This window comes from Poecilia mexicana, unplaced genomic scaffold (assembly GCF_051168715.1).
Source record: "Poecilia mexicana isolate PSO_F unplaced genomic scaffold, ASM5116871v1 scaffold_18, whole genome shotgun sequence".
NCBI lineage: Eukaryota > Metazoa > Chordata > Actinopteri > Cyprinodontiformes > Poeciliidae > Poecilia > Poecilia mexicana.
The window spans coordinates 3,091,716-3,117,565 of NW_028263387.1; the positions used below are offsets into that span (position 1 = coordinate 3,091,716).

At 38.3% G+C, this 25,850-nt stretch overlaps 2 protein-coding genes across 2 annotated transcripts; both read left to right on the forward strand.

Annotated features, from left to right (window-relative positions):
• Positions 1–2,466: 2,466 nt before the first annotated feature.
• Positions 2,467–5,430, forward strand: vgf (VGF nerve growth factor inducible). Its single transcript, XM_014998127.2, has one exon. The coding sequence runs from the start codon at positions 2,954–2,956 to the stop codon at positions 5,105–5,107; it is 2,154 nt and encodes a 717-aa protein (XP_014853613.2). The 5' UTR covers positions 2,467–2,953; the 3' UTR covers positions 5,108–5,430.
• Positions 5,431–13,643: 8,213 nt separating this feature from the next.
• Positions 13,644–25,046, forward strand: snapc2 (small nuclear RNA activating complex, polypeptide 2). The gene is made up of 6 exons (XM_014998126.2): positions 13,644–13,921; positions 16,218–16,391; positions 17,367–17,466; positions 19,223–19,744; positions 23,189–23,277; positions 24,657–25,046. Exons 1-6 carry the CDS (start codon positions 13,706–13,708, stop codon positions 24,927–24,929), a joined length of 1,374 nt encoding a protein of 457 aa, XP_014853612.2. The 5' UTR covers positions 13,644–13,705; the 3' UTR covers positions 24,930–25,046.
• Positions 25,047–25,850: the final 804 nt, after the last annotated feature.

The window sequence follows — 25,850 nt, forward strand, 5'->3', positions numbered from 1 at the left end:
TAGTTCTGAAAACAGGCATTCCAGGAGAGGAACCCCGAGAGAGGACACGTCGACTAAAACCAACTCCAACATCTGACTGCGACTCAGAAATATCAGCGACATCTGGAGCTGGTTGTGCGCGTGACCGCGGGGTTTTCAGCACCTGACGTGACGAGAAAACAGGACCTGGAATCCCCAGAGCTCCCCCTCCCTTCACCTGCAAGTAAGTGGCAACTAATCAATCAGCCTTATTTACCTCCTACCCCCACCCTCCTTCAACCCCCAGAGATGGGAAAACCGTTTCACCGTCCCGGTGATTCCTGAACAGGCTCTGAAAGAGGAGTTGGAGCTGCGCTCAGGTGAGCTTTAAGCAGCAACAAATGTCAGGCAGACAGCAGGCTGGGTCCCGCTGCGCTGGAGCGGAGGAGCAGGGACGGTGTCACCTGCACGTCCGTCCAGTCATGGCTGTTCCTCCAACAGTTTGAACATCTGGAATCCAGTCAGGAGAGCAGAAACCTGCTCTGGCAGCGCGTCGTTGGACCTTCATTGTTTGCTGGTCAAATCTGCTTCGCCTTCTCATTCTCCTAATCCTTCTAATCCTCCTCCTACCACCCCCACCTTCTCCTCCTCATCCTCCTCTTCCTCCTCCTCCTGCTCTTCCTCCTCCCGCTCTTCCTCCTCATCCCCCAATGGTTCTTTGTTATGAATGGAATTCGGGTAACAAATGGGCCAAAGATGAGGTACCCTCATTTAGACAACTCTGCCAGTGTTATCTGTAGGTTTTCTTCGCCTTGTGTTGAGCTGCAGGTGTTGGTTGGGCAGGAGGTCTTTGCACCCCTTTCTTCTTTTTTTTCTTTTCTTTCTTTTTTTTTTTTTTTTGCTGCAGTGATATGAGTTGATCGGACCTTTGGAGCAGATGGAAGGAATGTGTTTATTTGATAAGCAGGATGGAATAAGGCCAAAGCGCTAATGAATGTCGTCATCTTGCGTCAGTGTGGCAGAATCAGGAGCAATGAGGGCAGCACGCATCAGGTCCACAGCAGAATAATGATGCTGGTGAAAGCTGTGAGGTGAAACATCGTGAGTGTAATTAAAAGTATGTGGTGTGAAATTAAAATATTTAATATTCCGTTTTTAAACGTGGAATATTCATTTGCTGATCGTTGTTGCATTTTTTTTATCATGACATTGTTGAATATTAAGCTGCAGGTATAATGACAAATTGACCACAGTGTGATGAATTAATGGTGCATTGCTCATAAGTGGTTGAAATAAAATTATTAATTTATTTATAGATTAATTTAATGTGACATTGCTTGTCTGAAGTGACAGATCCTGGAGGAATGGTTTCTCATCCTGGAAACCATTTCTTGATTAGAGGACATCTGTAATCCTTGGAGTGAGTTCTCATTGTGTCTGAGGATCTCCTGGGTTATGATGGTTAGTTTAATATTGAACTCCACGACTTTCTGTCTTTCCAGGTTTTTAAGCTTGAATGACTCTGTGCTTGGATCGTGAACACGTTGTTTGAACTCATGAACTCATGGCAGCCTGACACCATCTTTGTTGCTAAGTTATGTCTTTTTAAAAAATGGGTTTTAATATGTTTGTGATAAAGTGTGATTTCTGATTTCCTACATACGTGAAAAGTGATATAATCAAATATGCAACCCCCTATATAGAACATACAATTCTTTCTTTTTTTGAAGTTTACAAATAAATAAATAACCACGAAGAAACTATAAACATGCAGCGATATGAAAATGATTTGACTCAATGAGCTGTCATATCTAGTTCATCCACAAGAGGGCTTCCGTGGTGGCATCAGCACAGCGATGTTTTACAGGCAGTTACCCCGGTGACCAACAGTTATTCTTTGTACTTTCGGTCTGCCCAAACACTGGGGGTGCGTTAGAAAACATTACCTGCACTAGATGCGGTTCAAACGCAGTTCGTTAATATTCATGAAACCAACTGAGCTCCGGTCTTCTCATCCAACAGCTTTTCAGGCAGTCTGCATTACTCTTAACCTGCTGGGTCTCTCAATGAACATGACTGTTTTCACAGTTTTCTCAGCTAAAGTTGTGGCATAGATGTTGGACTGACTTGGGTTCTTTCCTCGGTATTCAGAACTAAATCAGTAACTACAAATAATAACGAAAAGTTGGAGTGAATAAGGCTACATTAACACTGCAGCCTGAAGAGACACAATTCAGATTTTTGAGTTTTAAACTAAAACTAAAACTGAGTGCAGGTACAACTGAGGGTCTAAGACATGATGAGTCCTGAATGATTAGAATACAAAAATTCACTCAAAGAAATAGTTTATGATGAGCCATGTGAATGTGAAACGTGCTTTTCTGGATGATTGTCATGATTTGTATGGTTGTGGTGGTGAGGATGAACGCTGAGACCCAGATGATGATGATGAAGATGAATTTAATGATGAAGCTCAAAAAGTCCAATACAGGCGGCACGGCAGAGAGTATAGCACACAGCCAATTACCGGTAGTACTGATACACAGAAGACTGAAAACCAGAGCTGACGCCGACACAGGACTTAACCAGTTCTACTGCGATGACGGACAGACTGACGCTGACAAAGACGACAGTAGACGAGGACCCAACAAGAGACAGAGACAACAGGTGGACTTAAATACATACGGGGGTAATCAGGTAACTAGACACACATGGGAAGCAATCAACGGGGAAGACGCAGAAACAACAGAGACTCAGGCCAGAAACTGAACACAGAAAAACCTTAAAATAAATACACAGAAACACGGATCATGACAAAGATATCAGTAACTTATTTTTCAGCTGCTGATGGCATTGGCCCTGCAGTGCCTGGTTTGGTTTTCTGCTGTCTGAAAAGAGTTGTTAAAGCTTTAAATATGATTTTGTGTTCTTATTTTTCCCTCTAGGTGTTCTTGGTCACTCTCTGCACCCAGTTCAGGATCTGCTCTCTCAAGCCATGACAAGAAACTGCCATGCCTCATGTGTCCTCACCATCATGGTCCTCTTCACATCTTTATCCTTCCTTCATCTCTCCACACCCAACCCAGTTTCTACGTTTAGAGATTATGGCAACCCACCCAGAGAGGTTCTTCCCAGGCTTTCAGTTTATGAAAACACCGAACAAACACAGGAGAGACAGAAAAGAGCCTCGAAAGACCAAACTGAGCAAGAAGAGGAGCTCTTTAAAGATGTAGATCCTAAAAGACTAGCTGCTGTGTTACTGGAGGCTCTGAATCACACACACATGGAAAGAGAAAAGGATGAAGAGAACTATAACAGCATGGAGGAAGAGACACAGGCTGAGAGAGACGAGATTCAAAACGAAGAACCACACAGTGAGAGAGTGTCAAGAAACAGAGAAAGAGACGAGCAGAAAGAGCTGGAGCTGTTTATTGCTTCACATGGCAAGGAACAGGAACGGGAGGAGGAAGAGGAGAAGAAGAAGGCCCTGGAAGAGGAGGAGAAGATAACTGAGAAGGTGACAAGCCACACCACAAGTCAGATGGTCCAAATTCAAACAAAGCAGCAGCCAAATGGATCAGACGGAACAGCAGAGAGCGGTGCTGCTTACCAGCAGGGATCATCCAACCCTGAGCAAAGCAGCTATGAAGAGGAGGAGCAGCTCAATCCTGAGGAGCTGAAAAGTCTGGAGACCGTGATGAAGGAGTTTCCACGTCTTAACACTAAACGAGATGGTGCTTTGGAGCAGCAGCAGAGAAACACTAGAGGTTACAGCAGCTACAATGACATCATTCCAATAAATAAGGGCAGTGACCTCGCCATGACCAAGAAAAAATTAAAATGGCAAGAAGAAACACAGAAAGCAGTGTACTTCCCAACATTTACCGGAGGCAGTTCCGTAGAGGAATCAGAGGACAGCAACTATATTAGCAAAGCACCGCAGCCCCTGACTCCAACTGAACAGGAAGAGGTACAAGATGATTACACAGAGGAGGAAGAGGAATTGCTCAGCCCAGAGGAGGAGGAAGCTCGAGCCAAAGTGGAGCAGGAGGAGATGATGAGGCAGGCAGCAGAGGCACAAAAAGCCAAAATGGAAGAGGAAAAGCTGGCTGACATCGCCTCAGACATGTTGCTGAGCTACATGGGTAAACAAAACAAAGGTGACAAGAAGCACAGTTTGTCTATGTCCAACGCCGCAGAGGATAAGAGATCTGACGAGGAAGAGGAAGCGACAGAGGAGGATGACCTTGACCCTCAGACCATTGACAAGTTGATTGAGATTTCCAGTAAGTTGCACCTCCCAGCTGATGATGTCGTGGACATAATCACTGATGTTGAGAAGAAGAAGAAGAAAGACATGCCACCCGAGATGGCATCTTTGCGGCAGTATACCTCAGCGCCACTGTCTCCTTCTTTTCATTCCAGTTGGCACGTTTCATCAAATCAAAACAGCTTTCCAGTCTCTAAACAACAATCTCCAGCTGTAAATATCCTAAAAACCTGGTTTCAAGACAAAACCACACCAAAATCAGATGTTTCCCAAAGGAAACTTCCTAAACCTTTGCTACCATATAATTTTTCACCCAAACCTGAAAAGCCCTTTCCGGTGAAACAGGAGCGCTGGTTCATGTTACCAAAGTCTGTCTGGACTGGCTACTCTTTGTATCCCTACTCCTACTCCACCTACCACCAAAGGAAACCCATCTTGGGTTACTATCCTTTCTACTTTCCTCCCATGCCAAGACCTAAATCCCATTACTACCGGCCTAAACCTCCTCTTACACGCAACAATTACTTTGGTAATTCTGTGAAAGATCCGTACATTTTTCCTCCAAGAAGGCGCTATCAAAGCTGGGTCCATCCTCAGCTGGGAAAATCACCTGTCGTCCTTCAGCCCAAGTCTTTCTACTCCAGCTACTACCCACATCCTTACTCCCAGCCATTTCAGCGAATACCTCCATCCCAACCCAATTCCCCTCCTCAGACAGCTGCTCAACAAAAGCAGTTTCTGATCTCCACTCTGGAACCTGCAGCATCAAAAAACAAAGACTATCATAAGGGTGCAAAACAGCCAGACAGCAGTATCCATGACGATGTGGAGAAATACATCCAGCAGATTCTCATGAACAGAGCACAGAGGTTGGACTGAAATGGAAGTATATAAACATTAGTGCAAGATTCCAACATCTTAAAGATGAATCAGCAGAAAGCTATATTTCTTTAAGATGTTTTTGTGTTGTGTTTTTTCTAAAGGGGCAGTATTATGTAAAATCAAAATTTGGGGGTTTTACATCATTATTATAATGTTATTTCCTCATCAAAACCATACCTGGAGTGTTTCTTTGTTGTTGTTTTTTTTACACATTTTTGAGAAATCCTTGAATATTCCATGGCAAACATTCTGGTTTGTAAAACACTAAGAGAACTGAGTGCCATTTCCACACACAGCTAATCCTCAGACCAGTTTCCAAGCCGAGCTTCCGCTCCTTCAAACTAGCAGCAGCAGCAATTAGAAAGCACCTGGTGGAACTGTGCTTCTCCTGAGCTCATATGAACCGTTTCTCAATCCAGTGCTGTGATGAATGTTTGTAAGCACTTAATAGTGAAGCACTGTTGTGATGATTTCCTGAGAGTCAGAAAGAGCACACATTTGTTAAAGAGACAGAGCCTCAATTTCAAGGAGATAAATTGCGAAATCAAATTTGCCACGTTTGATTTATATATAGAATTTTTTTTTTAACAACTGAAGGTAACAGTTACTTGATTGTGCTATAAAATATGTCTGTAAAACACATAATACTGCCCCTTTAACATTTGTTCCAAGTTACTTCTTTCTGTTAGAATTGGTTGAGATGTGAACACGGCCATGTTCTGAATCTCAATGTAAAGACATTGAATGGAGCCAAGAGGAACATGATGAATCTAGTCTGTTGGTCCAACCAAGGTTGTAATCATGCTTAAAATCCAACATGAAAACTTTCTTAATATTGACATTCCTGCATTAGAAAAGTTTGGTAAAAATGAAGTGGATGAATCAAGTGATCTTATGGTCCATTTGACAAAATAATTAAACTGTTCACATGGAGATGTGGCTCCAGATGGATGGAGCTGGGCACAATTTCTAATGTCTAACAACACTGTTACTATTGTGGTTGTGTAGTTGCCTCCACTTTTTAGCTTGTTGTGGAGGCTTCGTCTGTATGGCAGATGAAAGGAGCTCTGATCTCTCAGTTTAAAGATTTGGTAACACTTTATTTGAAGGGATGTGCATAAGACTGACATGACACTGTCAAAAACATGACATAACACCTGTCATGAACATAAAGAAGTCTTTATGAATGTTTGTCATGAAGTGTCATTCGGTAAATAATGACATTTTTAATGCAAAGTTGCTCTAAAAGTTGCATTAAAGGTCCATTAAAAGTGCCAACTTTGGATGATTTTGTAAATAATGACAATTTAATGCAAAGTTGGTATTTTTAATGGACTTTTAATGCAACTTTTAGAGCAACTTTGCATTAAAAGTGTCATTATTTACCGAATGACACTTCATGACAACTGTCATAAACATTCATAAAGACTTCTTTATGTTCATGACAGGTGTTATGTCATGTTTATGACAGTGTTATGTCAGTCTTATGCACATCCCTTCAAATAAAGTGTTACTAAAGATATTCTTTTTTCTTTTTTTTCTTTTTTTTTTTTTTGCTTTGTTACAAATCATAACAGTGATTGAAAACACTACACTCTTCACCTTATCGCTGCATTTATCAAGGTTTTACATTGGAAAAACATAGTTTTATATGAACCTCAGACTCACTGTATGTAGATTACAAGATGTGGCCATGCCTTTAAACTTCTAATAGTCAAAAATAACAAAAGATAAAACTTTTAATATAAAATCCCCATCAAACAAATCTACCATATGGTGCCCTTCACAACAGTAATTTGACATAACTATGTTTTGTGTGAGTTGATAGCTAATTGGGAAGGAGCTCAAAAACACCCTTTCTAGTTCTGTGTCAGTGGATTGACATGTGTGTGTCCTGCTGCCCATAAAGTCTCACCAGTGAAAACAAACGTATTGGTCAACTCAGAGCAGTGGCGGTTTCTGACATGGGTGATATGGGCAACCGCCCAGGGCGGCATCTTGTGTCAACAACTTGGAAAAGTGGGGGTGGCGCAGAAAAGGTGGTGCCACCCAGTTTGCCAAAGAGGCTAGGACCGCCTCTGACTCAGAGACAGTAAGATCTTGAAATAAAGCCAAAGTCATAGTTTTCCCTCTGTTGTTGCTGACAACAGAGAGGAGCTGACACAAGATGTCTGCTCCTCTCTGGTTGCTTTGTTTTTCTTCAGATGTGGGAACATACATCTTTGCTTTTTCTTGTCCAATTATGTTAACCCTTTTTTTGTTTCAGATGTTTTATGATTATTCTGAATGTTGAAATGCAGCTCTAAAACCTAAACAGTTATGTATTATGTTTTTAAAGAGATAATATTTAATCTTGTTCATTTTAAAGAAGATTTTAAACAAATTCTAGTTTAGTAGACAAGTTTGGTTCAATTAGGAGTATGTTTGACTCCAAACTTATTGAGATTTAAGATATTCCATCAATAATTGGGAAGAGTTTTAAAATATCTAACATACCTTGATATTTGAGATAGATATTAAAACATTTTCATTTTGTTTTGTCTCCTCAGCAACAAACTTGAAAAGCACACTTTCGTGAAAAATTCTCATTAACAAAATATCATACAACATTGCAGAGTATATTTCACACATAAACCAACAAACATCACAAAACGGCTTGCTCTCATGATGAGTCATCTTTTTGCATAACTTAAAGTACCTTGTTGCCATGGTGCCAAACCCTGGCATGTATCTGTAGGGCATTCTTATACAGCTGATGCCTTCAGAGCTTGGACACATCAGCTGAGGCTGGTGTCAGTCTGGACTGAAGTCATTATTATCTAAACTGCATATCCATAATTAACTTTACAAAAAGAGACAGACTGTTGTTGCTTTTCAATAACTAATTACAGGAACTTTGCTTTTTGATAGTTTTTTGATAAAAATCCTACAAGTTTGCAACAACATGTAAAATGTGTATAGTGTATTTGTTGAGTATTTGGCCCTATATGGAAATGACATCATAGTAAACTATTTTAAGTGTGAACCTTTGAACTTGTAAACTTTTATCAAGATTAATTTAACCTAAATTAACTTTGGGACTATTCAAGTCTCTTTTGATCTAAATTTCTCTGTTTTTATCTTTTAAATTCTGAAATAGTTTTGAGATGATGATGATGATAATGATGATGATGATGATGATGATGATAACAGTTGCTATGGAATGCCTTTTGTAAAGTTAAACAGTCAAAATTTAGCAACCATAATTTGGCTAATTTAGCCTGTCATAAGAAAAATAGGTGTATATTTTCCAAATCATTTTATTTATTCTTTTTTAATATCACAGTTTCAAACAAAATATCTAATTAGAAAGGTTCAAACTAAATAATTAGTTCTGAGTTATCTAAATGTCTCCTTTTAAGTTAAATATTATTTGGTTAACTAAATATTTAGTTCGCTAAATAAGTTTAGCTTCAAACTAAATATTTGGCTTGTTAACATATTTGTTAGAAATGTCACTTTGTTGTAAAAGTTTAGTGTCAGATCTGCCATCTCCCAGTACCCACAACACTAACAGCTTGCTCAGAAACAACCAATTGGAGCCAGGAGGCGGGTCTTACGGTTGTCAGTCATGCTTATTCATGTGCTGCTCACATCAAGTTGTTAATTATTCGACTGTATAACTTTACAAATGGCAAAAACATAGACTTTTTTTCTCCGTGGTTTTTAAGTCTCAATTTTAGAAGCAACTTTGTATAAAATCGATATTAAACCAATATGAAACAGATGCTCGGTTGGTGTTGGTGACCTTTGGAGAGTGTCTCAGAATGTGTTTCCAAGTCAGAACAGAAGAATTAGCAGTTAATGGAATAAAAAAAATTCAACATTGTGCCTTTCATCAACAAAAAAAGTGACGTGAAAGCAAGGCATTGGCTAACTAACATGTTTTCTGTATTTTGGGTCTATTATGACAGTTAGATGGGAAGTGTTGGTGGAAAGCCCTGAGCTACAAATGCACACATCAGAAATAAGGGCGCCATCTTGCACGTTTCTGTATAAATGCATCCAAAAATTGCATAATTTTAAAAAGTAAAAAAAAAAATCCTCAAGATTAAGGAAACAACAACTTCAGTACAAGTAAAAAATAGTGAGATCTGTTTGAGTGAGTGTCCGTCTTTCTAACTGTACCTTGTTGTAAACGTCGTAATAAAAATGCATTTGCTGAATGTAAACAAGCACATGTTCATGACTACTTTTGCTACCCATGAAAAAATGAATAAAGTTAATTATTTTGTTACAATAATGTTTTCTTGTGGACCCACATGTTTTTTTTAGGACAGCCAAGTGAAGCCCAACTCACATCTAGATTGATTCAAAACCAGAAGTTACAGCATGGAGGAGTCCAGGCAGACAGAGATCTGGAGACCCTGGGTTATATTTGTATTTGTTAATACAAACTATCAAATACAACAAGTTTTTGTTACAATAAGTCAATAAGTTTGACCAACTGAGATAAAGAACCAGACCCCAGAAACAAATCCAATCAGATTTATCATGACTTTGTCCATTTGGTTGTCCAATTGAATAATAAAGTTATTTACCGTAACTTTTTTCCTCCAACATCTAATTGTTACGGAAACCCAATCCAGTTTATTTAGAACTTTCCAAGGTTACAATTTAGTTTTGAATTATTTTCAAATCAAACTCGTAATTATGTTTGGATACCTTGCATTTACTGTTCAGAGACATTTTGATCGAATTAAATCTTTGTTTCAAATTAAAGTACTCTGAGCTTTTCTTTTATTCTAACATTACTTTGAATTTCTCTGTCAATGAACAGAGAAGTTTTTTTTAAAACTTTATTAATAATTAAACTTTATTAACATGATAATTATTTATTCAGCAAATTCCTTTTTCCAAGATAGTCTTTTAGTCTTACTTGAAGTTTCAATATCGTGAATCTGACATTAAGTAAAAATAATAACTTTTCAAAGATAAAAATAATAAAGCATTACTGACCGATTTGATTGCAAATGTAGAAATACAATGGTCCACTGTAAGAATATTTGTTGACACTATCATCCTCTCATCAAGAATGTGTCATAGAAAATCTGTCAAAATCATGAAATTTCAGTGTAAAGAGCAAAGAGAAGATAGAGGCGTCACAGAGGACTCAGGATTCTGACATGCTGGTTGGATGATTGCCGAATCTCTGAGGCGTGTTTCAACCAGTCAGTCTGACATCCAAGAAGGTTCTACAAAATGCTAATTGAAGCTTTTTATTTCAACCCAATCAGAGGTTGAGCAGCATCCTGGCTCCAGCCAACAGAAGAGCGAGACAAAAAAAAACAATAAGCAGAAGAAAATGAATTTACTGGGAAGGAACGGAGAGGCTCAGGAAAGAGAGCAGGGAGGAATGCAGTGGTGATGGTTGCAGCTCTGCCCACACAGAGGTGCAGTGATTCATGATGTCACGTGGAGAAAATAGGGTGACTCATCCACCAACAGCCACTGCAGAGCATCAAAGTGAACACACACACCGAAAAACACACAGTCATTCTACTCTATTAAATGGAGCTGCTTATAATATGTAAGTCAGTAAATGCTTAAAGGTGTTCAAACATCGATGGTGGTCCTACTGATCACACACCTCTGCTTGTGTTTATGTGGCTACCTTTCCATTCTGCGAACTGGTTTGAGCTTCGGCTCATGAGGGAGATGCAACATAAAATGAGCTGAACTTCTTCCTCTTCACTAGGATTATTGTTGACATGTTCCTAAAACATCAATGTTAATCTGCAGATGACAATTGTTAAAACAAAAAGTTCATTTTTATATCAGCTGAAAGCTGCCAAAAATACGCAGCACCTTTACTATTTGTACAGCTGGTTGGGATGTCGCCCATCAACAGCAGTCAGTGGGGGAGGGGCGGAACGGACCAGTCCAAATCAAAACGAGGCAGAGACAAACAGCCATGCAGCGGTCAGGCCTAAAGGCTTTCAAGGTTTACAATATCTTTAAATCCAGCAAACAATGGCAACAGAGGGACTAATCAAATAAAGAAGAAGCAGATTACAAACAAGAATATTTAACAATGGAACTTAAGAGAGAGAAAAATCTAAAGCGATTATAAAACCTCAGAGAGGATTTGTATTCTGAGCAGTGGAGTCTAGTTCAACCACAACAAAGAGACACAAAAGCAAAAATGCTGAAAAATGGGATGATGACCAGCTCACTTTAAAGACCAAATTCAACAAGAAATAGTAACAAGACTGATGGAAATATATGCAAAAACAGTGAAGTTGTCATGATGTTGGTTAGTGGTGTGTTGAATCCAAATGCAGAGAGGCGGAGGCAGCAGCTGACGTAATGATTTAATGAGAAAAAAAAAAGTGGAAAAAATGCTGAACACTTACAAAAATACACGAACCAGACTAACAACAAATAAATAAATGCAAAGGAACATTCAATCAGGAGACATAAGGAAAATATAAGGAAGTCACAAGAGACTGATGCGAGCAGACATGAGGATCCAGCAAGGTATGGATGAGACTGAGGAGCTTAAATGCTGGGGAGTTGTGAGCGTGACAAAAGAGCAGGAGTCAGGCTGGGGATGGAGAGAGAAAGTGGCACAGGACAACAGACACAATACTGACACTAATGAGTGACTTCGACTAAAGAAACATGATAACCGAAAATAACTGACTCTGAAGAGTGACTAGACCTGTAGTAAAAATAAAAAATGAACATAACTATAAACACTACAAGGGGTTGAATTTATGGGAAAAATAAGAAATGTCAAATAATGAAACCAGAATGACCAACAAGAGTGAAACAAAAGTGGTGGTGCCGGTGCATGGCAGCCACCGGGCTACTGCCAGTAGCTTGCTACCATCAGCATATGAGTGTGTGTGTGTGAATGTGTAAATGACTGAATGTGGTGTGAAGCAACCCTCTGGACATGATAAAGCCTATGTTTATCGTCATACAGTAATGGTACTGTATGGTTGGAGTGAAGTTCAAGTTTGTCACTGCATCAGTAACATGAAACATTCACCGTTTGAAAGGAAACATTCTCCTGTATACGCCGGACCATAAAATAGCGTATAGCACCGAGCTGTGCCACACCACCCAGTGGAAACGAGGCATAAATCAAATTAGAATAAACATCTGTGATTATGGTGAGAAAAACTATAAAAAATATGAGACAGAGGGGAAATTAGGTGAAAACAGGATGAACGTCTGTTCTCACACTGTCAGGTCTGAATGAACATGTTATGAGAAAAGGAGAGAAATCTGATGTCATATGAAGAGAGAAAGATAATAAACTTATGTCTTAAACTAGGAACACCATGATTAGGTGATGTTATAATAGAACGACCATCTGATGTATGGCAGTCTTATGTTTTAACCTAAGAATATAGTGACCATCTGACGTCAAAAATGTAGAAGAAATATATTTGATGTGTTATTCACTCCTCTATGTACTCTGAAGGCGGACTTATGCAAATACAATAAGGTATGTTACTCTCTCCGCGCATTTAAATTAAAATATACGTAACTCAATATGCACATTTATATTCCAAGGAAACAAACAAACAAACAAACAAAAAAACATCTCAGTGTAGGGTTACAGTCGCTTAATCTGACCTGACAACGTTTCCCGGAGCGCTTATTCCTGCAGCCGTGAGTCCGTCATTTACGGAGCAATACTGACCCCTGTTGGCCAATTCCTGACAGTTTCTCACACTCAATGGCGGCTAATGAAAAACAGGATATCTTATATTTTTATGCTCCAACACAAAAACATGCGCCATATAAAGAACTTGTAATATCAAAACAGAGATAATGTATACACTATATCCAATATATTATCTAACTATATTTGCATAAACGTTTATGCGGACATCTAAGCATGTACAGAAGAACAGGAAATAATACTGACATTAATGAATGACTTCGACTAAAGAAACATGATAACCTGGAACTGGATCCAAATTAGTAGATTTTTTTTTAGTTCTTATAAAGCATAAAAAAAATATTAAAATTGAAAACAAAGAAGAAAGGGTTAAAAACAATGGAAGAAAGGAAGGACTGTGGTTTTATAAAATCCAAAGGAAAGACTTGAGAATTAAGAAGTTCAAAGAGAAGAGACAATCATGTCCAAGATTTGGACACACTTTTCATTTTAGGAAAACACTATAATTAAAAGTATGAGTGCTGTGGAGATGATAATGCAGCATGTTATGTTACAGTCATCAGAATGAGGACGAAAGAAGACAAATAATTCAAACAGATTTAAAGGGAAAAGGGGGAGAGAAGATATAACAATGTCAAGACTTAGATTTGGACACACACTGGACTGATCTGCACACTCATTAAAATGGGGGAAAAATAAAACAGGAAATGGGTTATTTGGAAGGATTTAATTAATGAATGAATTAATTAACTTTGTTTTGTATTATTTGTATCAGAATCCTGAGCCACTACTTACCAGTTGGTGGCGGTAATGCGCCATTACGTGTCTTGCCAGTCGTCAATAAATACCACAAGAAGAAGCAGCAACTACAGAAGAAGAAGAAGTTGACTAATAACATAAACGACGAACCGGTGAGGATGAAGCCCCCTCCTCGGAACCGAACTAAACGAGAGTTGAGCTCTTGGACAGAGACGCCGAAGTCCTGCCGGAAAACAAACTGTAAGTGGGAACGGCCTGAGCTGAAGAAGCTCCTGAAAGGCCTGAAAGCTCTCAGCCAGACCACCAGAGGAGGCTTACAAGAGATTGACTATGCTGTCCTGAAGAAAGACATTCCTACTCGGTCCATTTCAGAGGTAACCCCGAGACGAGCCTAACAACAGAACCCTTCCAAAAATCTTTAGCTTTTTGACAGTTCAGCTGTTGTGTGTTCAGCAACAACCCGTAGCAGCTGAGACGGGGGCTAATACAGTTTATAAAAGAGGTTTTTCTTTTTTTCCCTTCTTCTTCTTTTTTTTCTTTTCTTTTTTTTTGTCTCACTTATGTTTCAGAAGATCCTAAAATTTAATGTTGGATAAAGATAACCTGAGTAAATACAGGATGTTTTTAAGTGATAAATTTAACTCATTGGTGGAAAAAAGTTACTGAAACCACGGATCCCCCTTGGGGGAAAATTCATTAACCCGTTGATGCATCAATGTAACTGTGGCTAAACTAGTTATTTTGAAAACTGGTTATTTTTAGTGACAAGGACTTAATAAGGAAGATTGGCTGGGCAGAATGGACTCCATTTGAGATTGCTAAGGCCAAAACCGCTTCTGACTCAAAAGAACATTAAAGCCCATCTCACATTTACCTAAAAACCTCATGGTGACCTGGAAAATACTGTGTGTGTGTGTGTGTGTGTGTGTGTGTGTGTGTGTGTGTGTGTGTGTGTGTGTGTGTGTGTATATATATATACACTGCTCAAAAAAATAAAGGGAACACTCAAATAACACATCCTAGATCTGAATGAATGAAATATTCTCATTGAATACTTTGTTCTGTACAAAGTTGAATGTGCTGACAACAAAATCACACAAAAATCATCATTGGAAATCAAATTTATTAACCAATGGAGGCCTGGATTTGGAGCCACACACAAAATTAAAGTGAAATGTTCCCTTTATTTTTTTGAGCAGTATATATATATATATATATATATATATATATATACACTCATATTTAATGGTGCAGAAGAAGATTTTTGTTTCTGCCAAAACAATTCAGGTTAATTGTACTTCTAAATGTTATGAATGCTATTAATTCACACAACACTTGTGCATTAATAATATTTCCATTTGTTTGACATCATTAAAGAGCTTAGAATCCACATTGAATTATGTAAATGACTCAAAATGCTCTCAGGATAATTGTTCATGACAATAAGTGAGTTATGAGACTAACATTTTCATTTCAGGTTGTATATATTAAGATGTTGTGTTATTTCAAGTTAGGTGGTCCGTGAGTGTTTGCTACATGGGTTAAGTGATCCTCAGCCTGAAAAGCTTTGAGAAACACTGGTGTAAGAAGCTTTGTGTATGAATGGTTTAGAAAAAGATCTAAAGGTTTTCATGGATTTTATTTGCTATTCAATTAAATGTCAGTGGTCCGTATTTAAAGTCAGCGCTGGCAACCGATGTCTGCCTCAATTTAATCCTAAAAACAATAGTAGAACATTATGCAGAACAATAGTAGAGTGGAACCTGTGTACACTACTCACACTTAGAGATTTGGGTAAAAGATACTTTGGTCAAATCTACTGAAACTATTTTTATTTAGAGTAAATATTTAGAGTAATCTGGCTCTATGAAGAGTTTAATAATGGCAGTTTTGTTCAAAATTGACAAACAGAAAAAATTACTTTCATGATTTTCACAGATTATAAAACCTGGGAGTTGAGTTTATAGTAGATTGCCTCACATATATGTCAGACCAACAGAAGCCAACTGAATGCACCAAACTTTCATTGACACATACTAGATATTCCTTCAAACATACCACTAGGTGGCGGTACTGGAATTTTTTTTTTTTTTTTTTGAGTTTGGACAGTTTGTTTCTGTTCCACTCACCTATATAATAAAAAGCTGCTATTTAAAATACTAGAAGCTGAACATACAATAAGTGAATATGATTTGGTTAGTATTGACTGTATTTTTTGTTATACTGATGTTAAGAATTTGGGATGTTTATTTTCATATTAGTGATGTTTGAAATGACTTTCAAAGACTTGACCCTCCGACCTCTTCCCCCGGAGGCTGCTGCTGGCCACACGCCAGAACCCAGCACCCCGGTCAGTAAGAGTGGCCCCCAGTACGCCCCCTGACTACCCTGTCCTCCATATATCCCAGCACTAACACTAGTGTGAACAGAGCCAAACCAGTCAGCTTTTGTTTGTGGGCCCATGTGTCTAAATTTCTACCAATTGATGGGGAGGGGGAATCAAATATTGGTGGTGCAGTGCCACCCACATACAGAGGCCTCAGTCACAGGTTCTAGTCCTGTGTCTTTCATAAAACATTATAATGCATCTGATTACTCTGCTGAAATAAAATGAATGTGAACTGTCAGCACAAAAACTAATCCTGTGAGGTGTGTTGTCCTGCGTCGCAGATCAGTGCTATGGTGGACTCTCTGAAAAACAACATCATATCATCTGCACGGTTCCAGCTGCGTATGAAGAACTGGCAGGAGAAGCAGTTCAGGAGGCCTATTGAAGAGTGGACACACATGGCCTCCACTCTTGCTGGAACCCTTGAGAAAGTCATATCTGCTGCTTTCTCTCAGGTATGCTAGAACAAGAGCAATCAAGTGATCGGTCAACTAAAATATAAGTGACTTGTGCCCCTTGAGGTCATAGCACCATAGACTAACAAAAGAACCAAAGGGGCATGGCTTACGACTCGGCATTCGCGTGAAAAATGCACAAAACATGTGCGGCAGATTTCATTGAGTTTGATCCTGACCCAAATGGATCTAATGCTTAAAGGGCTTTAAATATATAAGCAAAGTTGTTAAAGTTATGTCCCATTCGCAGTATATTATCTTCATCAGAACTGACATATTTCTGCTATCAGGCGGACACTGGGAGTCTGTGCTGCCTTTTGGTTTCTGAACGTGGACAGACTCGTGATGCTGCAGCTGCCTTCACAGAGGTTCATGTTTCGGGCCACACAGGCATGAGCCGGTAACCGCGATTTGAAAAAGTCGTGGTTTCAAAACCACTAAAACTTCCCATCGTACCATTCTTGCGGCATAAGCATCTTTTTTCTCGTCAATGTAAATACATCCGGCTGTGTGTAGATACAGTATCAGGATCCCACCACCCAAACACCCCCCATGTAGCCGTGTAGAAAACTTTTTGCCTCATCTAAAAGAATAATGCCCACTGTGGGAATAGTTTGGCTACTATAGGAAATGAACGGCAACATCTTTGACGAAGTAGGTCTCCCTACGTTCAAAATGTTCTTACTGACAGTGGACGTTAAAGAAGGAACACATCTAGAGGAGCATCACACACTCTATTTGCTAAGTTCAAGGTAAAGTTTATGCTGTCTTGAAATGAACAAGCTGTGAATTTTCATACTGATTTTACGTTTCTTCTTTCAAGAAGCCCTGTCAAAACACACAATAGCTTCACTGTCCTGTTATATGGAAAAAATAAAAAATAAACTGTTTTGATTCTTGTCTGATTTTAAGAAAACCTCTCGCAAAACTAAACCAGTAAACATCCCACCATCCTTTCCTTTCCTTTTCCTTCAGATGCTGGTTGTGTCATCGACAGAGCCCTGCACTCTGAGGAACTGTGAGCCCAAGCAGGACCCCAGACCCGCTGCTGCTTGTAGACCAGTGCCTTGCGTAGGTAAGTGGATTCATGCATTCACTCTCCCCAACAGACCTGTAAAAGATCTGCAGCATCGTCACACCTCGTCTTAAAAGTTGACAGGAAGTTTTTTATTTTTTTACTTCACTGCTGAATCGACCATGTATAACAAGCACCGTTAAAGTTTCATCATAAAAAAAGATGTGAAGAGTTCAAAGAATTTTTTTACTTTTTATTATTAGCCACTGTAACACAGAACAATAAAAATCGTGTTCTTGATGTCAAAAACCTTTTGATTGTGCTCTGATGTAATGAAACCTGTAAAAGTCTCCATTTTTATGTTTTAAAGTTTGACTCTCTGGGTCTGAACATCATGACTGTGAACATTATGAACAATAAAGTCTAAGCTATTCCAGGAGAAGACCTTGAATTGACCACTGCTGCCTGCCAGAAGGTCAAATGCTGAAAATAATAAAAAGATCTGATAAAGCTTTATTACTAGTAAAGTCATCCAATAGTGAGATTTGTGCAACTGGAAAAACAGTCGGTTAAAAGGCAGCTGAACTGCTGTTCACTTGCTTTTGGTTTTATGTGGAACAATTTTATTACTAGCAGAGCTACAATGCCTATAAAAATATTCACCCCCTTAGATATTTTAACCATTCCTGCTTTTGCAAATGTATCATAATTAACAAGATGTTTTACCTTTTTTTTTTTTTTTTAAGAAAAAAACTTCTGGTCAGAGGGTAAACTGATTTCCACAAAATGACTAATAAAAATATGTAACAAACAAGTGGCTGCATCAGAGGTTGCGCTAGATTTTTTTGATAAAATATTCAATTGCATTTACTGCAAAAACACAAAGTTACCAAGTGTCTTTGGTCTAGTTACTAGTGCAAATATCTTATTACAACTTAAAAGTAATGTTTCAACAAGATATAGGAGCTTATTTTAAGTAAATAATTCCTTAATATTGATGAAAAAGTCCTAGTTCTACTGTCAGATAAATTAACTTATAACATGGGAAAATATCTTATTTCCTCCAATGGAACAAGAACTTTTTCATCAATATTGAGGAATCATTTACTTAAAACCAGCTCCTACATCTTGCTAAAAATATACTTTTAAGTTAGTTTTGTCTTATTTCAAGTGTACTAAGATATTTGCACTCGAAACTACACCAAAGATACTTGGTAAGATTTTGTGTTTTTGCAGTTTTTTTTATTTTATTTTTATTTTCATTCGGTTTAACTGGTAATCAGTCTGAAGAAGTTGAACAGAGAATCCACTGTGTGCCATCACACCTTCAGCAGATGAATACATGAAACAAAACCCACTGACTGTCACCCCAGCAACCACACATACACAATGAAATGAAGTGATTATAAAGTTAGGACCCAGCGGTGGTCTCTCATCTTTCTTCTAGTCTTTAAGCAAAGACTGTGAATACACGTAAAAATACACACATAAAAATGCAATGTTTTTTTTTTAATTATTTTTAAAATAAATGTAAAAAAAAAAAACATACACAAAAAAATCCCACATTTTCATAATGAGCTATTTATGTGTGGAATTTTGAGGAAAAGATATTCTTTCAATGCAGTCTGGAATAAGGCTGTTACATAGTGTGGAAAAAGTCAAGAGCTGTTAATATTTTTTGCCTTCACTTTCTGTAATTCGAGTTGGTTCAGATGCTTGTTCATCCTAAATAAAGTTTGAAATATGTACTTTTTGTAGTTTTAAAAAAAAGTTTTAGCTTTGAATATAAAGTCTCTCTCTCTCTGCCTCGGCCCAGGTGAGCATCCTTCTGCTGTGTTGCTCATCGCTCCGGCTCCAGCCGGGTCAGGGAACAGGAGACTGCCAGCACCATCTCAGGCTGTCAGAACTCCAACCAGGAGGATCCTCCCACGTCAGGAACAGCCAGCTGTTCCTTCCACTGCTGCTGCCTCCACTTTGCTAACCGGATGTCCAACTCCAGCCGCCTCGCTGCTCTCAGAAACGCTTCCTGCATTCGTATCCCCTCGTTCTCTAAAGCCTCTCACTCCGTCTGCCTCTGGCTGCTCCTCTGTCTCAGCAGCAGCTCAGTCTGCTGTTGTGTTGTGTTTGCCCGTCTCCAGTTTTTCCTCTCCCCACTCCACAGTCCCACTCTCCAACACAGCCGCTGAGCTGCCTGCTACGTCTGGGCAGTCAAGTAAACATGCGGCGGTAGACGGCCCAGAGACAGTTGGAGTTAACTTTGCTGTGGACTTTGAAAAGATCTACAAGTTCCTGAGTGTTGTCCAAAACCCCAGTGAGGATTATAATCTAACGCCCATGGGTGAGTCAGAGATGCACCTTTAGCATATGCTAAGGTCCTCTTTCCACCATCTAATGAAGGGAAACTTTGTGTTGCTCTGAAAACATCAGTGACATTAGTATTATAATACTCTGACAAACTTCTAGGTTTAATTAGTTTGTACTAGCTGCCACATTTAGTTAGCTTTTGAAATATTCATCCAAGTACAGACATTCAGGAAAAACTAAGAGAAAATGAAGAGTTCTGTTTAATATTCTGTTTTTTTCTTTTTTACAGTATAAAACAGTGGTGACCTACATGTTCTTGGCTGAGCTATTTTAAGCTAATCAAAATCAACTAACTTCACTCAAATTCTAAAGTGCTTGTGCTGATTAGGGGTATAAATCAGCTGCTTTATCACAGTTTGATATTTTATGGGTTTGTTTGGTAAACAACACAGTTTCTTGATGGGATTTTAATTCACAAGTCTGCAATCAATACGATGTGACATCATATGTCCATCTAATACAATCATTTCCATTAATATCGACTTACAAAAACAAGCCAAATATGACATGACCATTTAATTTGTAGGTTATTACAGGGCATCAGGCATTAACATTTAAAAAAAGCATTTTTGTTAAAGGATAAAAAATAAAAAAAAAATCACCTGTTAACCCAGTCTCACATTTCTCAAGTTTTGTACTTTTTAAATCTGTTAATTTAACGAACCCTGGACGACCTTTCAGTCAACAAGAAACAAACAGAATAGACACTGAGATTTAACACATTTGCATAAAATGTCCAAATTTAAGTTCATATTTCTATGCACTTTGAAGCAGAATTTAATCTGTCATCCTTTTTTTTCTCAACCAAAACAGTCAAAAAGAAGTTTATCAAAGACACCACTTAGTCTATCCTTCAAGGTTCAGTCATACTGCATCATATTAAAGATGAGTGTGAATCAGTATTTTAATTTTGGCTCAATGTAACCGGATCATTAATCATTTAATATCAAATCAAGTGACTTTTTTTTTTCCTCAAAAACCGGTGGATAACAGCCAGGAGCACAGTTTCTAATAACAATATGTTTTTGAAATAAAAATGTAGAAAATGTTTGTCCATAGCTGGATAGACTTTGGAGTCTAGGTTTGTTTTGAACCCAAGACAGTTTTTAATTATTTCTCAGGGTTTTCTCACGGGTAGTCCTGCTCTATATGCGTTTTAAACTAAAATCTCTCCTTTTTTTTTCTTACAAGGAAATTCTAAATGACAGAACATATTTTCAAAGACATTTTTATTTCAATCATCCCTTTTGATAATTGACCTGAATTTGAAGCCCAAAGCTGTAAGACCTGCTCATAAAATGAGATGGTAGACCCTGGGGGGGCTGAAATTACGCCAAGAAGTGCATCGGTTAAAAAAACTTTATTTTTCAGAACACTACCTCATGTGCAGTTAAGTTTTTTAATAAAACAATATTGTTACATTGTAGACGTATTGTGAATTTATAATGGCTGACAGGATTAGTTATTTTATAAAAAATCATTATTGACCAGAATGGTAATGTGAATCGGCAGATCAGGCTTTTTGAAAGATCAGTGATCGACCAGAAAACTGCAGTCAGTGCAGCTCTGGTTATATCACAAGCAATTATTCACTAAATGTGATCTGATGGCAAGATCCCTGTCAGGACCGCCTCCTTTACTGACATCATCACATATACCACATGTTTTCCTGTGTAAAAAGTGAAGCTTTTGGAATGGCATAGTCAAAGGCTAGTTGAGATGCTGCAGATGGCAGTTTGAGGAGCAGCTGCTTTTTAATTAAGGCCAGATTAGTTTGAGTATTTTTTTTCTTGATAACTGTATTTAATTGTGTTTTACATTTACTCAAATTTATTGTCTTCAAACTTCATTAACAAACTTGGGTCTACTGTTACACAAATTATAAAACCCATAATTAAAAGTATAAAATAAGTTTAAGTATAAAAGATAAAAAGTAAATATTTTACATTTAAAAAAACCCTCAACCAGTGTTTTTATTATTTGTTGAGTGAATGAGAGCTAACACTAGGGCTAAACAGAAACTCAACTTATGTGTCCACATTGTCTGTATATCATCATCATTCATTTGATCAGTAATAAAAGAATCTAGGTATTTCTCCTTTTTTTAAACCTCAAGAAAATTGTTGTATAGTTTAAACAGGAAAATGTAGAAAAATTTATCCTCAAAACGTATTCAGAACACATTTTAAAGGAGCAGCTGTAGATCAGCACCTCCTGGGCTGGAGATCACCACCATCTGCATACATTATATTGTTTTAGTGTTTCACCTTTCATGCAGCGTTTGCTACTGGCTCATTAGATATATTTAGCATATATATGGATGAAACTGGGGACTTAACCAAGGGGTGATGCACAGATACTGTTTCCCCGTTTAAGTTAGAAGTGCTCGTACACACGTCAGTACCTTGCGTTGGTTTAAAGCTAAACTGATTATTTAGGGAAGTGATATATGCCCTCTGTAAATTATAAGATAAGATAATGGCTAGTGCAATCAGCCTACAGTTATCCAGGCTGCAGTTTTTTCCAGTGTTGTTCTTAGCGACCAGGAAAAGCAAAATACAAAACATTGGATGGAGAAGAATGTTATGAATAATAAAACAGAGCACTATATAGAGTAATCGGGTTTAAAGTAGCTTTTTTTTTTTTTTTTTTTTTTTAGGTCTGCATGAATGTAATCTAAACCACAATCAGTTAATCCTCCATATGCCTCATGTCAGTATACATGAGGTTTATCAGCAGGTCAGAGTCGTCTTCACAAGGTTCACTTTTTGTACACTTGACAATGAACTGTGAAGCTGTCGCCATAAAACTGTTATATTATTTTCCCCAGAATCTCTCAGGCCTTCCCACAGATACCAGAGCATCACTCTGGATCATGGATCACCATGGCAACATGTTGTTTCCTGTCAGGCCTCATAATGGTTTCTTATGCTTCTATTGTGTATTAAGCAGTGTACCATTTTAAATTTAGTAATGCAATTACTATATTGTCATACAAGGAGCTAGCTCTACATATATACGTTCTTACCTTTGACATTCACATGGAATGAAATCTTTAGGCAAATAAATGTTTCAGAAGTTCAATTCAAAAATCTTTTATTAATTCCCCCCAATTAAATGCATTTAACTTTTGATTCTTTGAAGAGCAGGTAGGTGGGATAGCAGATGACATCATCCCCGTCCTACCTCTACCCACCACACACACACACACACACACACACACACACACACACACACACACACACACACACACACAGTAGATGAAACATGAAAAACAACCCTAGAAAAATTTGTCAGGAAAAAATATGTCACTGTAACATTTTATCAAGAGAGAGTTTACTGCTAAAAATGATACCATAATCTTAATAACCACAGTAATCAAATCAGTCTTTTCTTCTTTTTGTCTTCTGCTGTCCAGAAAGTGCGATAGTGTTGGACCTGCTGATGTCTCTCCCAGAAGAGCTTCATTATCTGGACTGCAAAAACCTGCAGAAACATCTGATCCAGGTACATTCTGCTGTTTTTAGGAAAGCTTTCTAACCTTCAGCCTGTGGTTTTGGAAACTTTGCTGTGTGGGATTCCACTGGCAGACAGAAGCCTGCTGTTCACTTCCTTGTGCAAGAACACAGTGGATATGAAAAGTCTACACACACCTGCTCAGACACCAGCTTTTCATGATGTAAAAAAAAAATGGCAGCAGGATGAATAATTTTGCAACTTTTTCCACTGTGCAATTCAATTGAAAAACAGCCTGAAAACCTTAAAGGGGAAAAATATAAAATAAAAAACTTAAAATAATCTTGTTGCATAAATATGTACACCCTTAAACTTTGTTGCAGCATCTTTGGCTTTTATTACAGCACTCCAAATCTGTCAGATTGCAAGGTCATCATCTGTGCACAGCCCTCCTCAGACTCAGGTCCAAAGCCTCACTCTCATTCCAGTGAAGCCGTTCTTTAGTTGGTTTAGATTTGTGCTTTGAGTCGCTGTTGTGCTTAAAGATGAAGTTTTTCTTCATCTTCAGCTTTCTAACGGAATTTTGTGCCAACACTGACTGGTATTTGGAACTGTTCAGAATTCCTTCCACCCTGACTAAGACTTGAGTTCCACGTGAAGAAAAACAGCCCCAAAGCATGATGCTGCCACCACCAGGCTTCACTGTAGCTATGGTGTTCTTTTGGTGATAATCAATGTTGTTTTTGCTCCAAATTTACCTTTTGGGATTATGTCCAAAGAGTTCAACCATAGCACACGTTTCCTCCTTGAAGTTCACAGTGATGGATGGTTGATCTAACACTGACGTACCTTGCCGTTGGAATTCACCTTTAATATTCTTGGAGTTTGTTCTAGCTTCTTTGTTTACCGTTCCTTCTCTTCAATCTGCGACCACGGCAACGCAAGGTGTCTACAGTGTTGTGAACCTTAAACCTCTGAATAATGCGTGCATCTGTAATCACAGGGGCATTAAACTTCTTGAAGATGGTCCACTAGTCTTTACCTCTGACATGCTGGTCTATCATTGTCTTTCTAAACTCCTGGGTCAACTCTCTCCTTCTCTTCCTGTGGTTCATGTTCAGTGTGGTACACACCATGTCACCAAACAGCACAGTGACTGGTCACCCTATAACTAGGCAGACGGACCTGAGTGCAAGCTTGAAAACAGCTGTAATGCTAATTAAAGTGCGAACCCTGAGGACAGTGTGAGGAATGTGGACTGATTTTCATTGGTTAACTTTCACAATATTTAAATTTATTACTTTGAATGGTTTCAACTTACTTTAGGGACTTCTGGGCTTTTCGGTCATTTCACCAAAATTTTGGGCATGTGTCAATTTTTCTTGGTTTCCATTAACCTGAGAGCCTTCTCCCTCCTGACCTTGTTTTAGATGCATCAGAGTCTCTCTGCTCCTCACTGCTCCATGCCTGCAAAGCAGCTGATGTCAAAGCTGAAGACTGTGCGCCATGATGAGAGGGGGCCAGCTCCAATTGGAGATCCCAGCCAGAGATGCAGCCAGGAGGCAGAAACTGGTGATGCTGCCGGCAGAGGAGCCACCTCTTCAGGCCAGTCTGAGGACGCAGACATGTCAGACTTCCTCCCACCTCTTAATCCTTTCCTGGTTCCACTGAGCTTGTTGATGCGAAAAGAGAGTTCTGAATAAAACATTGTAAACTGTTTTAATCCTTTCACATGTGTGACCCTCAAAGGTTAAGTGGGTGTAGAAAATTAAGGATGTTTCTTTTATTTAATGTCACATTAAATACTGATGCAAAGAGAAGTTTGGCTTTTTATGCGTTTACTGTTTTTGGTTTGACTTTTGGCTTTGTGAGAGACTGGTTATTGTATATCTTATTTCATTCTCGCCATAGCAGCTCAGTCATGACCATCTGCATTGTCACAGTATCACTCTGCTTTTGTATTTTACACAAATTTTGAATAAATTTTAATTATATTCTAGTTATTCATATGCAAACTATTTATAGAATTATGTTGTCGATTTAATTCAGACAGGATTATATTCAAAATCAACAGTTAGTTTAAAAAAAAAAAAAAGAATTTTTAAGCAAACCCAGATGGTGGTTTTGAGTCTCTGACTTTTCTACTATTCCTAAACTGGTCAGCAGTGGATTGAATTTTGTGAAATGTGTTCTGTTGGCAGAGGTTATGCCGATTTGACCTACATACTCTTCCTGTTCTTGATGAAGGCATGCCATTAAAACTTTAAAACATCTGATGTCCATAAACGGCACATAACATTGTCACAATTTTCGTGACGAGCTGCGTCAATGACCACAATAAAAGGCTAATCAAAGTTCATCTTTTTTTTTTAATTGTAGTGGAATGGCTGCATTATGTAACTTACTACTGACATCGATTCATGTTTTTATCACGTCACATCACAATGTTCAGAGTTCTGTTCGTCTTGAATTAAATCCAAACTCCTAACGCTGCACAATGAAAACCATTGTGAACACAAAATGCATTCAAGGACCACAACAAGTATCATCCTCTCTACAGCAAGTACATCCATTCATTTGTACAAGGGGTTTCCTGATCGCACATATTTAATGCTCCCAATATA